This window comes from Stegastes partitus, unplaced genomic scaffold, assembly GCF_000690725.1.
Source record: "Stegastes partitus isolate 25-593 unplaced genomic scaffold, Stegastes_partitus-1.0.2 Scaffold354, whole genome shotgun sequence".
NCBI lineage: Eukaryota > Metazoa > Chordata > Actinopteri > Pomacentridae > Stegastes > Stegastes partitus.
Genome location: NW_007578085.1, coordinates 175,795 through 188,458, shown reverse-complemented (window position 1 = coordinate 188,458; position 12,664 = coordinate 175,795). Strand labels below are relative to the sequence as shown.

The 12,664-nt window shown below is 42.8% G+C and overlaps 1 protein-coding gene across 1 annotated transcript; it reads left to right on the top strand.

Annotated features, from left to right (window-relative positions):
• The first annotated feature begins 9,474 nt into the window (after positions 1 to 9,474).
• On the top strand, positions 9,475 to 12,658 carry LOC103359095 (protein Tob1-like). Its single transcript, XM_008284300.1, has 2 exons — positions 9,475 to 9,699; positions 11,426 to 12,658. The coding sequence occupies exon 2, from the start codon at positions 11,587 to 11,589 to the stop codon at positions 12,601 to 12,603; it is 1,017 nt and encodes a 338-aa protein (XP_008282522.1). The 5' UTR covers positions 9,475 to 9,699; positions 11,426 to 11,586; the 3' UTR covers positions 12,604 to 12,658.
• Positions 12,659 to 12,664: the final 6 nt, after the last annotated feature.

The following is a 12,664-nucleotide window of genomic DNA, read 5'->3' as shown; positions in this document are numbered from 1 at the left end:
GCCTTCTGTATTATAGTCATAGGACATGGCGTAACCAAAGGACACATGACGTTGGTTTTAGATGGCGAGAGATATAGAAGGAGGGGAGCTAACCCACTAAGGTCACATTTCAGATTATTTAGAGGCTTATCATGCTCACAAGCTGTGAGCAACATGGTCACCAACTGCAGAGTCCATATTTTTAACTGCAGAGCTGTAACAGAAAAGGTACACATTTGTAAAAGCTGTTCTTAGGTACAAACTGTGATGAAAAGAGAAGTGGAGTCTGTGAAGCATTTAATCCTTTGTGGTTTTACTCTCACATGTAGGAGAATTCGTGATGTGAATGTTAAAAAAAAAAAAAAAAAAGCTTGTGGCTTAAGAAAAGTTGTCCCAAAATGCAATTTAATCAATTAAATAGTTCATTCAATTTAGGTTTATTTTCATTGTGCCAATTCACAACCCAACTTATCTAAATTCACTTCACACAGTGAGCTAAAGAACTCACAATATTATACAGACAATCAGCAAATCCACAGATTCCCTTTGAGCAGCTTGGTGGTGATAGGGAGAGAAAAAGAAAAATCTCTTTTAAAATACCTTTTAGTTTTTAAGTTTGCATCAGACTAGTAAGTTACTGAGCAAAGATGAATCATACCACATTTGTTAGGGATAAGTACAAAGCTGAAGCTGGTTAGCCAAGCTTAGCATTAAGGCTAGAAACAGGGGAAAGCAGCTCGCAAACAAGAAGCTCCTGCTAAAACTACAATCGTTATATTTTATATTTCATTTCACAGTTATTTGAAACAATTAAATGGATAAAAGACAATATGCTATTTGGTTAGGTTTGAGGTGCGTGTAAGAGTTGTTTTTTTCTTTTTTTTTTAACACCTTGTTTCCTTTTTACTGTAAGCTAAGCAAAACACTCCTGTGTTCCAGCTCCATATGCTCCCCACAGGCATGAAAGTGGTCAATCACTACCAGTAAGAAAACGATCAACCAGGTTCTTTCTTTCCAACTGCTGGAACATTAAATGAGAGTGAACACAGCAGGATATGACTGTAGCACAATAGAAAGTGTGGTGTTTTAACACATCTTTTAATCTTAAGGAAATGTTTGTTTCCCTGGATGAGGACAAAAAACATTGTACTGCCTGAGAAGAACAATAAAGTTTATTGTTTTTATTCCAAAGTATGATCATGTGATTAGTAGAGAAAAAGGAAAACCAACACTCTGATTGCATGAGCTCCTCAGTTATAGTTATAGTCTGCTGGACTGATTTACATTAAATAACAGAAAGTAACTATGACTCACCTCTGAGGTTCAGTGTGATGCTCATGTCATGATGATCAGACCTCAGTAACTTCACTGTTTCTGAAAGAGAAGGAATCATTTCGACAGATGTTCGCCTCAGTGAAATGAAAAGAAGCTGTTAAAAGCCAGAGAACAGAGAAATGAACTGAACTGAACTTCATTTACTGAACTGATAGAACAACATCAGTCAGCAACAGTGTTCTGTGGTATAATGTTAGATTGGTTTAGTTTCTATCTGTGGATCATTACTATCAACCATGAGACAGCAGCAGTTAACAGACTGTAATAATGTTAACAATCCATTATGATTGATCAGCTGTGACCTACAGGGAACTAGTCACAGACAACAGGTAACTAATTTCTGACACTGACAAATATGATGTAGCACCAGTGTTACAGCTTTTAACAACGTTTAAACACGATGTTAGCTCATGGTTTACGATCAGAGGTTCCAGTTTGATGTTAACATACAGTAACTAAAGCTTCAGTAACGCAGGTTGCTGCTTTTATATGTAATGTTGTCCAGATGTTGACATGAAAACAACCAGTTACTGAAACGACTTTAACACTGACCTGTAGAATTCAGCTCCACTTTTGGAGGCTAACGTTGTTAGAATTAGTGTCAGTAACCACAGCGGCTGTCGGCTCTCAGTCAGTCTGACCAATCGCTGCTCTCCTGCTCCGCCTCCTCACAATTTTTTTTTTTTGTCTCTGGCTCCAAAAATCCAAGATGTCAACCAGGAAGTAGCAAAACCCTGGCTTCATTTTCTCGGTGCAGAAACCAATGGGTGACATCACGGTAGCTACGTCCATCTTTCTTATACAGTCTATGGTGTACACACCCTTCCTGGTTCTAAATGAAACTGAAGGAAGAAAGGAGGTGTCAGAGATGCTAGTGCTCCAGCAGCATCCATTGGTACTGCATGTTGCATATACAGTATAACCTTTAATATCTGCTGGTATCTAGCTTCAGTTTTAGGTGCTCTGGTTTTAAGATATTCATCTCTGCCACCACCACAGTACAGCTGAGCTAAGTGCCATTTTTCAGTGGTCACAGCGCTGACAAATGGAACGCTGTAAACTGTTTGTAGGGAACATTTTAAGGGACTGATACTGCAGCAGGAAGTAAATGATAACTCCATCTCAAAACCTCAGCAAATGGAATCAGAACTATCTGCATGGGTATACAATTGAATTGCACATGTTTTTCTGTAATACGAATTCATCAACCCCCTCACAATGTAATCATTTACAAACATGGACCAAAGCATCAGACTGCTGGGAGGTGATGCATGGTCCAATGTACTAGCAGCAGGAACATATAATTACTTCATATACACTGCGGTTCATAGAAAAGTCTTTATAACACAAGGCCTGGGCTATCCAGGCTAAACAGTAAGTGAAAGTGTTCTTATCATCAGCAGCATCACAGGCAGAGCCTCTGAGGAAATCCTCTCCTTCATCATTCAGGTGAATTGCACTTAGGTGTTGCCATTTCCATTTATCATCTAAACCGACTGAATTGACTGAATTGACCGCGTTGACTATTCACCCCAACGCTTTCTGATTACTGGGCTGAATTGCACTGAGTAGCAATTCCCAGCCAAAGAGCAATGTCACAATTACTCTCCTTCTCCCCTCCCCGGAGATTACAGCATTGAGCTGCTGATGCAGTTGCGTACGGTACAGCGGGCCCCTGAAACACTCGTTTTTCTGCACCGCGGCTCTTTTTTGTGTTCTCACGCTCTTTTTTGCCCAGCCTATCACCTTTCTCCATTTCTATCAAAGGACATCCATCAGCGAAATATGGCTCCACCTTCTCTTGTTACCCCAACAGCACTGTGTCAGCTCTCTGAGCCAGAGAGCACAGATTGCTGCTGCTGCTGCTGCTGCTGCTGCTGCTGGCAGTGCTGGGGAGGTTACAGCCAACACACTCCAACACTGAACACATTTGTCTCAATCAAAATTATACATCACTTTTCTTGAATGATTCACTTAACATTCATCCTACAGAGTGAGCGAGTGCCTCCTGAGTTCCCATTAGGACGTTTACAATACATATATGAAGGGAATTAAAGAGCAGCATTCATCATTATTCTGTCCACACCTGAATGATCATGACTTCAGGCTCATTATTCCTTCTCATCTTGGTCAGCTGTTTATGAAGATAGAACAAAGCAATCACATTTGTCTCTCACAATACTCTTCCTCCTCTGCTTTTTTAACTAATAAACTGCAAAAAAAAAAAAAAAAAAGCCTCATTGCCATTTAAGAAATGAGATCTGACATTTGTCAGAAAAATAGCACTTGAGTGCTACTCTAACTGTGGAAGAGCATGGGGCAATGTGTAAGAATAGTTGCCATGACTACACTGACATCATTTCTGGCAAACAGAATTGAAGGCTTCTCAATAGAGGATCTGTGCAAATTCAAGCTCTACATACACTGATGTAAAAAAAAGCTATGTTTTTTTTTTTTTTAGGATGTCTTAAAGCTCATACATGCAAATGCTTCTGTTAATATCTTATGACGATGATGATGCACAGTGTTCACATAATCTGACATCATCCGCTGCAATGCCTGCCCAGAGTAGGATCTCACCCACACAGATGAGAGGAGAAGACAGAAATCTGTTTTAAGGAGAGTGCTGTGGGTGCGGGGGAGAAGGTTACAGTCCAAATGGAAGAGGAGCAGCGGAGGGGAGAAGGGGGGTGGGGGGGGGAAATAAAAATACAAATCACAATGACAGGAACCGTCTGCCGACTGTAGCACACTCCATTCAGTATTCATGGATATGTGACACATTCCTACTGCAATGGATAGCTCTCACTCTAAAACCCATTCTATCCACAAGCACTGGCTGTTCATTTCAGAGCATAATTGAATTTCTCAAAAAGTCGATCTGACTGCAAGGGCACAGCTTTGCCATGTAGTGCGCCGTGTGAGCCAGGACGGCAGCAAAAACACTGAGTGATCTTGTCTCCGTGCCATGCCTGTGTTATTAAGCTTAATGCGACTCTGTTCTGTTCTGCTGGCTGATTCATGACACAGCACTCGGCATGCTAAACATAATCCTCCAACATGAAACCAAATAGTAGAGCAGAATGGTATTTAAATAGGAGGAGCACAGCTGATTCCCTATTGTGTAACCTTCCTTCTCTTCCAGATGGCTTGATATGAATCTTTCCAGGGGTCAAAACACTGTAACCCGGCTCAAATATGAAACCGCTGGGTGCTACGTGGCATGAATACGCTCATTATTCTACATAAATGCTACTTCCTCCCCCTCTGCAGATGTATGGTAAGTAAGCTCAGGCTCAGACTCACAGAGAAATGTCTGTGTTTGTCCATGCATGTAGAGTGTGTCTCGGAAGGCGGGGGGGGGGGGGGGGCAAATATTACCACTGCTTATATTAATGACATTCCTGGCACTGGTGTGAAAAGGAGCTCTCTGGCCTCCCCCTGCCTGCCACAGCATTTGTAAACAACTCAAAAGGAAGCAGCACGTAACACCCGATCCCCACGCACTCAACACTCAAGAGGGCCGCCATGTACCACAGCAAAGACTCATTTTCTAAACTTTTCAATGGTTTTCCTGTGTAAATATACGTGCTGCAGATAAATCACTTTCAGTTGCTTTCATCATCACAGTCGAGTGTTTAAATACCATAATTTCTTTGAATTTAGGGGAAGAATAAAGCAGGTGCTTGTGCATGTGTGCATGAAGCTATAAATTCCAGTGAGCAGCGTAATCTTAGATTGCTATCACCACAGAGCTGCTATGAATACTAATTGAGCACCACCTCCTCTTCCACGGGTAAGACTGTATTTCAATAACAGAGCAGTAAAACTTCTGTTCCGCGCAGGATCGCATTTCTTTTGCTGCTAAATGATATATGTGCTTTGAGACCTTATTTACAGACACCTGCTAAAGTCAGACTCGTGTTTGAAGAGGTTGACAGTTCTGCCAAAAATGCACTGAAATGGAACATACATAAAGTCGTCTTTCTTTACATGGTAAGACTCCAGGTATCTTCTAGAATCAGTCAGTTTTCAGTGTTCTGTTTTCATAAATAGGAAGTAAAGCCATCTGGGTTTTAGATTTTAGCATTTCAAGAGATAATGATATATCTCGATGCACTGATAGATCACATGCAGGGATAGCTTTGTTTTAGCAAAGGAAGGACATGAATGAAGTTACAAGTCAGTATAACTGATCTTTGTTTTCGCACATTCTGACCACAAGAACCACCGCCCTGTGTAGTACCACTCATCATGAATGTGTGACGTTCAGTTGCTACTCACTTATGAGGAGTCACTGCATTCGCATTGCAATGACCTAGAGCACAGTTTACTGGGATTACAACATCCCCAGTTGTGTTTCTGGTAAATTCTTTGCTGTCTAACTTAGCATTAAAAGCAACGAATACCTAAAAAAATAATATGAAAAAAAAATACTATCAAATGACATATGCTGACATTTTAATTTTATATGCTAAAAGTTAACAATCTGTCTTTACGCACCCTGTAGATTAACAGCAGTTTAGCATTCTTTTGGAGTTGTGTCTCTGGCCAGCTGTTTCCTGTAAGTCTAACAATCACCAAGTCTTTGAGGTATGTTTTGGTTGCCATCAATTCTCACTCATTGGCTGCTAAATAATACACAATGTTCAAATTTTTCTGTCAGAGGCTTGGTAGCACAAACTGGGTTTAAGAAACTTGTTTGCTTCAAACAGCTTCCTGCTTCTGGTCAAAATGACTCTGATGAGAGCTGTGAGAGTGGGTGATAATTCCATGTTGGTTCACATCTTTCACACTCACACACACACACACACACGCTTCTGGTCAAAATGACTCTGATGAGAGCTGTGAGAGTGGGTGATAATTCCATGTTGGTTCACATCTTTCACACTCACACACACACACACACACACACACAGCAAAGTAATTTATTTTTAACATAAAAACATTGATCATAGCAGCTTTAATAAAAAGAACAAAACGTGTTTTGGTTGCTGTTCCAGTCTACAGTATACCTAAAGATTTATACTGCTGCACTTGGCTAGAGGTCAGAAAATACTGAAATAAAAAGAAATGAAGATAAGTGAATCCATCCTCAAAGGGGCACAGAGTGTAATGAAGAACTGCAGGAAAGCGAAGAGCTGGTAGTTTGTTATAGCAGTCTTTTCATTTCAGGCCTGTGTTTTGAATTATACTCAGCCATCTTCTAAGGAAAGACACAACTAGGTGAAAAAAAAAACGTTACATGAGTTGCCATGACCTGAAATTGAAAAGGGTAATAAAAAAAAGGAGCTGCTTTTTCCTCCAGGTGAAAATATTGAACTCAAGATACAAAGGAAGCCCACATGTGAGGCATGAAAGAGTGAAGTCATCTTTCCGAACACCGTTTGAACTTTGAAGTCCGCTGGAAAGAACAGGATCTAATAAATCTAGCCGAGCTCGCCCAGTGTTAGTCAAATAACCAAAAGAAATGAATGCAGGCTTTGACAGCTTTCATTATAAAGTATGTTCACATGAGCAATGCTTTTGTGCCAATTCTATTAATTCAATGTGCCAAAACCCAGTTTCTGTCCATAAAAAAGGCCCGTCTTTGGAGCATTTTTTCATTCTCTTCTCGGTAGTAAGCAAGCAGAGTGGCACATATTCTTATTGCCTGGTGGTGGATTTCATTTCATCCCAAGTATTGAGCATTTGATGTTACATACATCAAATTAAAATCCATTGACTACATCTGGGAATTTAGCAGAGCTTTGTGTGCAGCTACACAGCCAGAGAGGAAAGGATTTCACAGCTTTGTGAAGAGAAGGGTGAAAAATGTCTATGTGGACTGACTTCACTAAAAAATTTGCATGAGTCATGCTAAAACATCTCACTTCATTAGCTGTGTTTACCTCCGGGTCCCAGTCAGACAGACTCACAACAACAGGAGGAAACTTTCACCATGCACCAGATCCATACTCTGGTGGAGAATAACAAATAAGTCATTGTTAAGCACAGTGCGGGACTATTATTCCACCTATCCACTGCCAAATCCAACACTTACTTACCGAGCAGTGGGAGGATGAGCAGCAGGACTGTGGACCTACTCGTGGTATTTCTTACGGCGCTGGAAAAACGTATTTCTTGCTGAACAGGGATGCAGCCTGGTGCAAATTGAAACATGTCGGAACATTTGGTCATAGTCACACATTTCCTGTGCTTTGAAGAACTAAAAAAAAAAAATCCTGCCTTGCTCTGGTGGCCTTGGTGTGTCTCCAAGGCCCCCACGGTGTGTTTAGTTTGTGCTCAGGTCATCCATCACACAAGCTCCTCGTTGGTGGGGGGGTAGGGGGGGACTCATCTCTCACCCCTGCTGAGACTCAATCTGGAGGCTGGAAGAACTCTCCATTGTGCCTGCAGCATCCTGCACCCCTCCAGCTATGATCTGACTGCATTTTATAGCACTTTTGTTGAGTTAAACATCAACATTGATAAAGCACAATTAACCCCTGAATGCACACATATGGTTTAATTTATAGATTTTTGTTCATCGACCTGCAGACATGAGTAAAAAAAGGGTGCAATCCTGTTTTTGCAAACCCCACTTAAAATGACAAGCATGACTACGAAAGAGATGAATTTCTAACTCTCTGCCTCTTTGCGTTCCTTTACATTCTCTAAAAACACATTTTTTCACCGGGGATATGGCCGGCTGTCCAAGGCCGCTTGGATGTTTGCCAAAATTAAGAATGTACTTTGAAACATTTATGTTAATTTTAACTGAGCAGAGAAAAGGAAGAGGAATGCATCCATTTTCTTTTTCTCCATTTCTGCTACCATGATTTAGTGAGGAACATGACTTGGACAACAGACTATCTAAATGAATTATTATTGATTCGGATCGATCATATACGCCTCTGAAATTATATTGACTCCCCTGCTGTTCCCTCCAGAGAGCCTGTAAGTAGCTGGCAGCTCTCCTATAAATCAGCTTTCAAATTTAACATTTACAGACATGGCATTCAGCATTGAGTGGGTTTTTGAGTCAGGAGATACTTCTGTGTCTCAGCTCTCCCCTGCTCTCTAAAGAACAGTCTGTCTCCTCTCCTCCTCCTCCTCCTCCCTTGCCCTGCCACCTCCCTCACAGCTGTATAATTCATGTGGCATTGTATTTATTGTGCAAACACAGAGTGCGGGAGCCCATGTTAGGTAAGAACAGGCTGTGGCGTCAAACACCTTGGGCCTGACAGGGGAGAGCTTAAGCCCTGCACTGCACAGCTGCTAAAAACAAGTAGCCAGCACGCAGGCACCAGAGAGCAGCCGGGATCCATTGTGTAACAAATCATTTTCACAATCCGCACACATAATCACGAAGAGAATTTTATCACAGGTACACAGCAGGAGAGGAATGACAATATTAACACAGATGGTAATTATGAGATCCTTTGTTTAAAAAGTGCTGGAAATTGTGCTGTATCATAGAGCAGCACTGAGGGAATGCTGTTTGGGAAGGTTTAGGTGCACAGCTACAGCTACAGCTGGCTCAAGGAACATCAAAATGTCATTGGTGAAGAGCAGGGAACACAACCAGTGACAGGTGTGTCCCTCCGCCGTGGGGGCTATCTAGTTCTGTTAACCCTGTCGTGGGAAGAGTGGAGCCAAACGTGATTTGATGTCCCTCTTGTCTCTGGCTGGCAGCAATAGTTATACAGGCTATTGCGTATTATAATCACAACAGAGTCTTAGCTCAGCTCTTCGTTTCACGCACAACCGAGGACAACCTCTGAACACAGAGGACCTTGAAGAGGACTTGGTCACATTAAACAGACATGTACATACATGACAGTCTCTAATCCTTCGACCATGCAGGTGTTTGATTTTTTTTCCCAATCGTGTTTAATGAATCATATTGTTCCCGATGCTTTTAAAGGGTATTTTCGATAAAACCTGCACTGATAAAGTAGTCCGAAGCACATGAAAGGCAAACCACTACCGTAAATAGAACCATGCGGGTGATTGAGCACAAAATCATCCAATCACAGCTGCAGCTGGGGTGGTGGTTGGTGACGAAACAGGGTTGGACCAATAGAAACGCGTTACTGGGTGTTGACCTCTGCGAGCCGCATCACCACCTCCTCCATGTCCGTGGCGGAGGACTACTATAAAAACAAAGCAGCCCAAGTTTTAAAGGGCAGAGTTGTAAAAACTCCCAGGCTGTGGGGAGTTAGCTTGGTAGCCTGTGAATCGGAATTCAACTGTACCCCACAGGAGCAAAAATCGCCTGGAGCATTACAAAGACGCAACAAAAATTTTGTATATCCTTTAGAAAGCTACACTAGAAGCTGTGCAAGTGTTTTCTGGAGCGGACTCTGGCTTGTACAAGAAGGACCTGCTGTGAATTTCCATGTAAGTAAATATTACCGTAACGTCGCCATAACGCTAATTTCTCAGAAACGTAGACATTCGTGCATTATTTTCTTCATTTCTCTTAAACTGACACTCGACGGTGTCATTGAACGACAGTGTTATTGTCGAATATTCAGGCTGTAGCCATCGAGCTAATTAAAATGCTACGTAGCTTGCTATAGGCGAAGGTGGTCGTCAGCTCCGATTACAGACAAATATGTTCTTCTGTCGCCGATAACAGTGACGCTTCATAACTTATCGTTTGCTCTTCGTATAGCTTGCTTCGCACGATGTCACCGGGAGGTAACACTGATAACCGGTTAAACATTGACAGTGAAGTGGCGTCCAGATAGCTAGCTTGCTGGATTTCTGTTCACACCCTTCATTAAGTTTGCAGCTAATGCTAGCAGGTCGGCAATGTCAGAGCCGACCGTGGTGAGGAAGGACGGCGTTTGAGTATTTCATACTCGCGTCGTCGTGTAATTAAGCGGCTGTCTGCTGTAGAGAGGGCTTTATGATCGTGGTTAGACTTTGAATGATGATTATGTAACAGCAATTCTCGTCGCAAAGCTCGTGCGTACCCCTCTGCTTACTGTATAGCTCAGTCGATGCTCGGAAAAGCACCAGAACAGCCTGGTTGGGTGATAATAAAACTCCCACTTCGACGCACGACGCAGGAGTTTCGTCTAAACATGTCCCCGTGCCAACATGAGGCGATCGAAAATCCTTGTGACTATTGACACCTGCCATCAGACCCACCGCCCTCCGCAGAGGTCAGCCATGGGTGCTGTCACACCAGACCGCTGGGGAACACACACTGCTGACACCGTCTCTGAGTCAGTGGCCTGTGTTTATTTATAGCTGTTGATGTTGTACAGCTGAGATACAGCAGCGCTGTGCAGAGGGGGAGTGAACACACAGCACTGGGCGCAACTACACACCAAATGTCATTGACCACAAAGGTGCTGCTATGAACTATTTATTTTTTCTTCTTTCAATTAAGTTATCAAATATTTAATCGATTAACCTAAACGAGCAAAACATCAAATCAAATTGACTATTCTGTTTAAGTGCGTTTCATTTGACAAACTATATGCCATCTCACAAAACAATCCAAGGTTACTCTGAGAAATATGCTCAAAATAATAGCAGCAGTTGAACAGATCTCAGATAAGGACAGCACAAGTCCCAACAAGCTCCACACATACAATCTGACAGGAACTAGAATAAGCCCAGAGTCTAACCTAAACATTTTCTCAAAAACATATTTAATGGTTTACGGTTTTGAGTGTATTTAGCAGCTACAAAAATGTAAAAACTCTCCCTGCTCTGGTGGTGCACCTTCCACAACAGTGCCTGTGTGTTTTCTTTTCAGGTGCTTGCATGTTGCGCTAGTGCTGCTTTGGTCCATCAAAACTTTGCATCTGTTCTGTGACTCCCAAACTTTTAACCCCTTGGATATTTGGAAAATTTTAAACATTTGGCATTCTGTTTTCTAAAACACTGAGTGCACCCAGCCAATGACTAGAGCCAAAAACAGCTGACGTCATTACACAACAATCACAAACTTTGTTGCAGTGAATTTTAGAAAAAGATGTTTAAAAATTACATGTTAATTACAAGTATTGACATTGATGCTGTTGTTGGTGTTGTCTGCTATTCACAGCAGTCAATATACTGTTACCAGCCACAGGTTCTTAATGCTTTCATATTCTTTCCATTTCAGGATCCTGAACCCAACTGTGCTGCAGGAAGGATATTCAATTTGGCAACAAGCACTCAGAGTTTTTTCATTACACTGATCACTGCTGCCTTGGAGGTTTTTGCAACGCTCAGAAAAAGCAACTCTGTGACAATAAAAGAATCACCCTCGCCACTGAAGCAGCTATGCAGCTTGAAATTCAAGTAGCACTCAACTTTATTATTTCCTATTTATACAACAAACTCCCTCGACGACGTGTGAATATCTTTGGCGAAGAGCTCGAGAGGCAGCTGAAGAAAAAATATGAAGGCCACTGGTATCCGGATAAGCCATACAAAGGTTCGGGATTCAGGTGCATCCATGTAGGGGAGAAGGTGGACCCTGTGGTGGAGCAGGCAGCCAAAGAGAGCGGGCTGGACATTGAAGACGTCCGGAATAATCTCCCTCAGGACCTTAGTGTGTGGATTGATCCATTTGAGGTTTCCTACCAGATTGGGGAGAAGGGACCGGTCAAAGTGCTATATGTGGATGATAACAATGAGAACGGGTCAGAGCTGGACAAGGAGATCAAGAACAGCTTTAATCCTGAGGCCCAGGTCTTCATGCCAATCAGCGACCCTGTCGGGGCTTCCTCAGAGTCCAGCTCCCCCTCCCCTCCTTTTGGGCAGTCCGCTGCCGTGAGCCCATCCTTCATGCCACGCTCCACCCAGCCCTTAACCTTCACCACTGCCACCTTCGCCGCCACCAAATTCGGCTCCACTAAAATGAAAAGCAGCGGCCGTGGAAACAACGGCAACAGCGGCAGTAGCAGCAAGGTGGCCCGCACCTCCCCTACCAATAACCTGGGTCTGAATGTCAACACCCTACTGAAGCAGAAAGCCATCTCCACCTCCATGCACTCATTGTACGGGCTGGGCCTGGGTCAGCAACAGCAGCAGCAGCAACAACAACAGAAGGCCTCTGCTCTGTCTCCCAACGCCAAGGAGTTTGTGTTCCCCAGCCTCCAGGGCCAGTCCAGCCCTGGAGCTGTGTTCCCTGGGGAGGGCTCCCTGGGGCTTGGCCCACTGCAGTACAACAATGCCTTTGACATGTTTGCAGCCTACGGAAGCCTCAACGACAAGTCCCTTATGGATGGCCTCAACTTCAGTCTGAGCAACATGCAGTATTCTAACCAGCAATTCCAGCCAGTCATGGCTAACTAAACTCATCATCAAGATGTTATTTATGAATGATGGTGGCTCAAAGAGAAGGAAAAACAAAAAC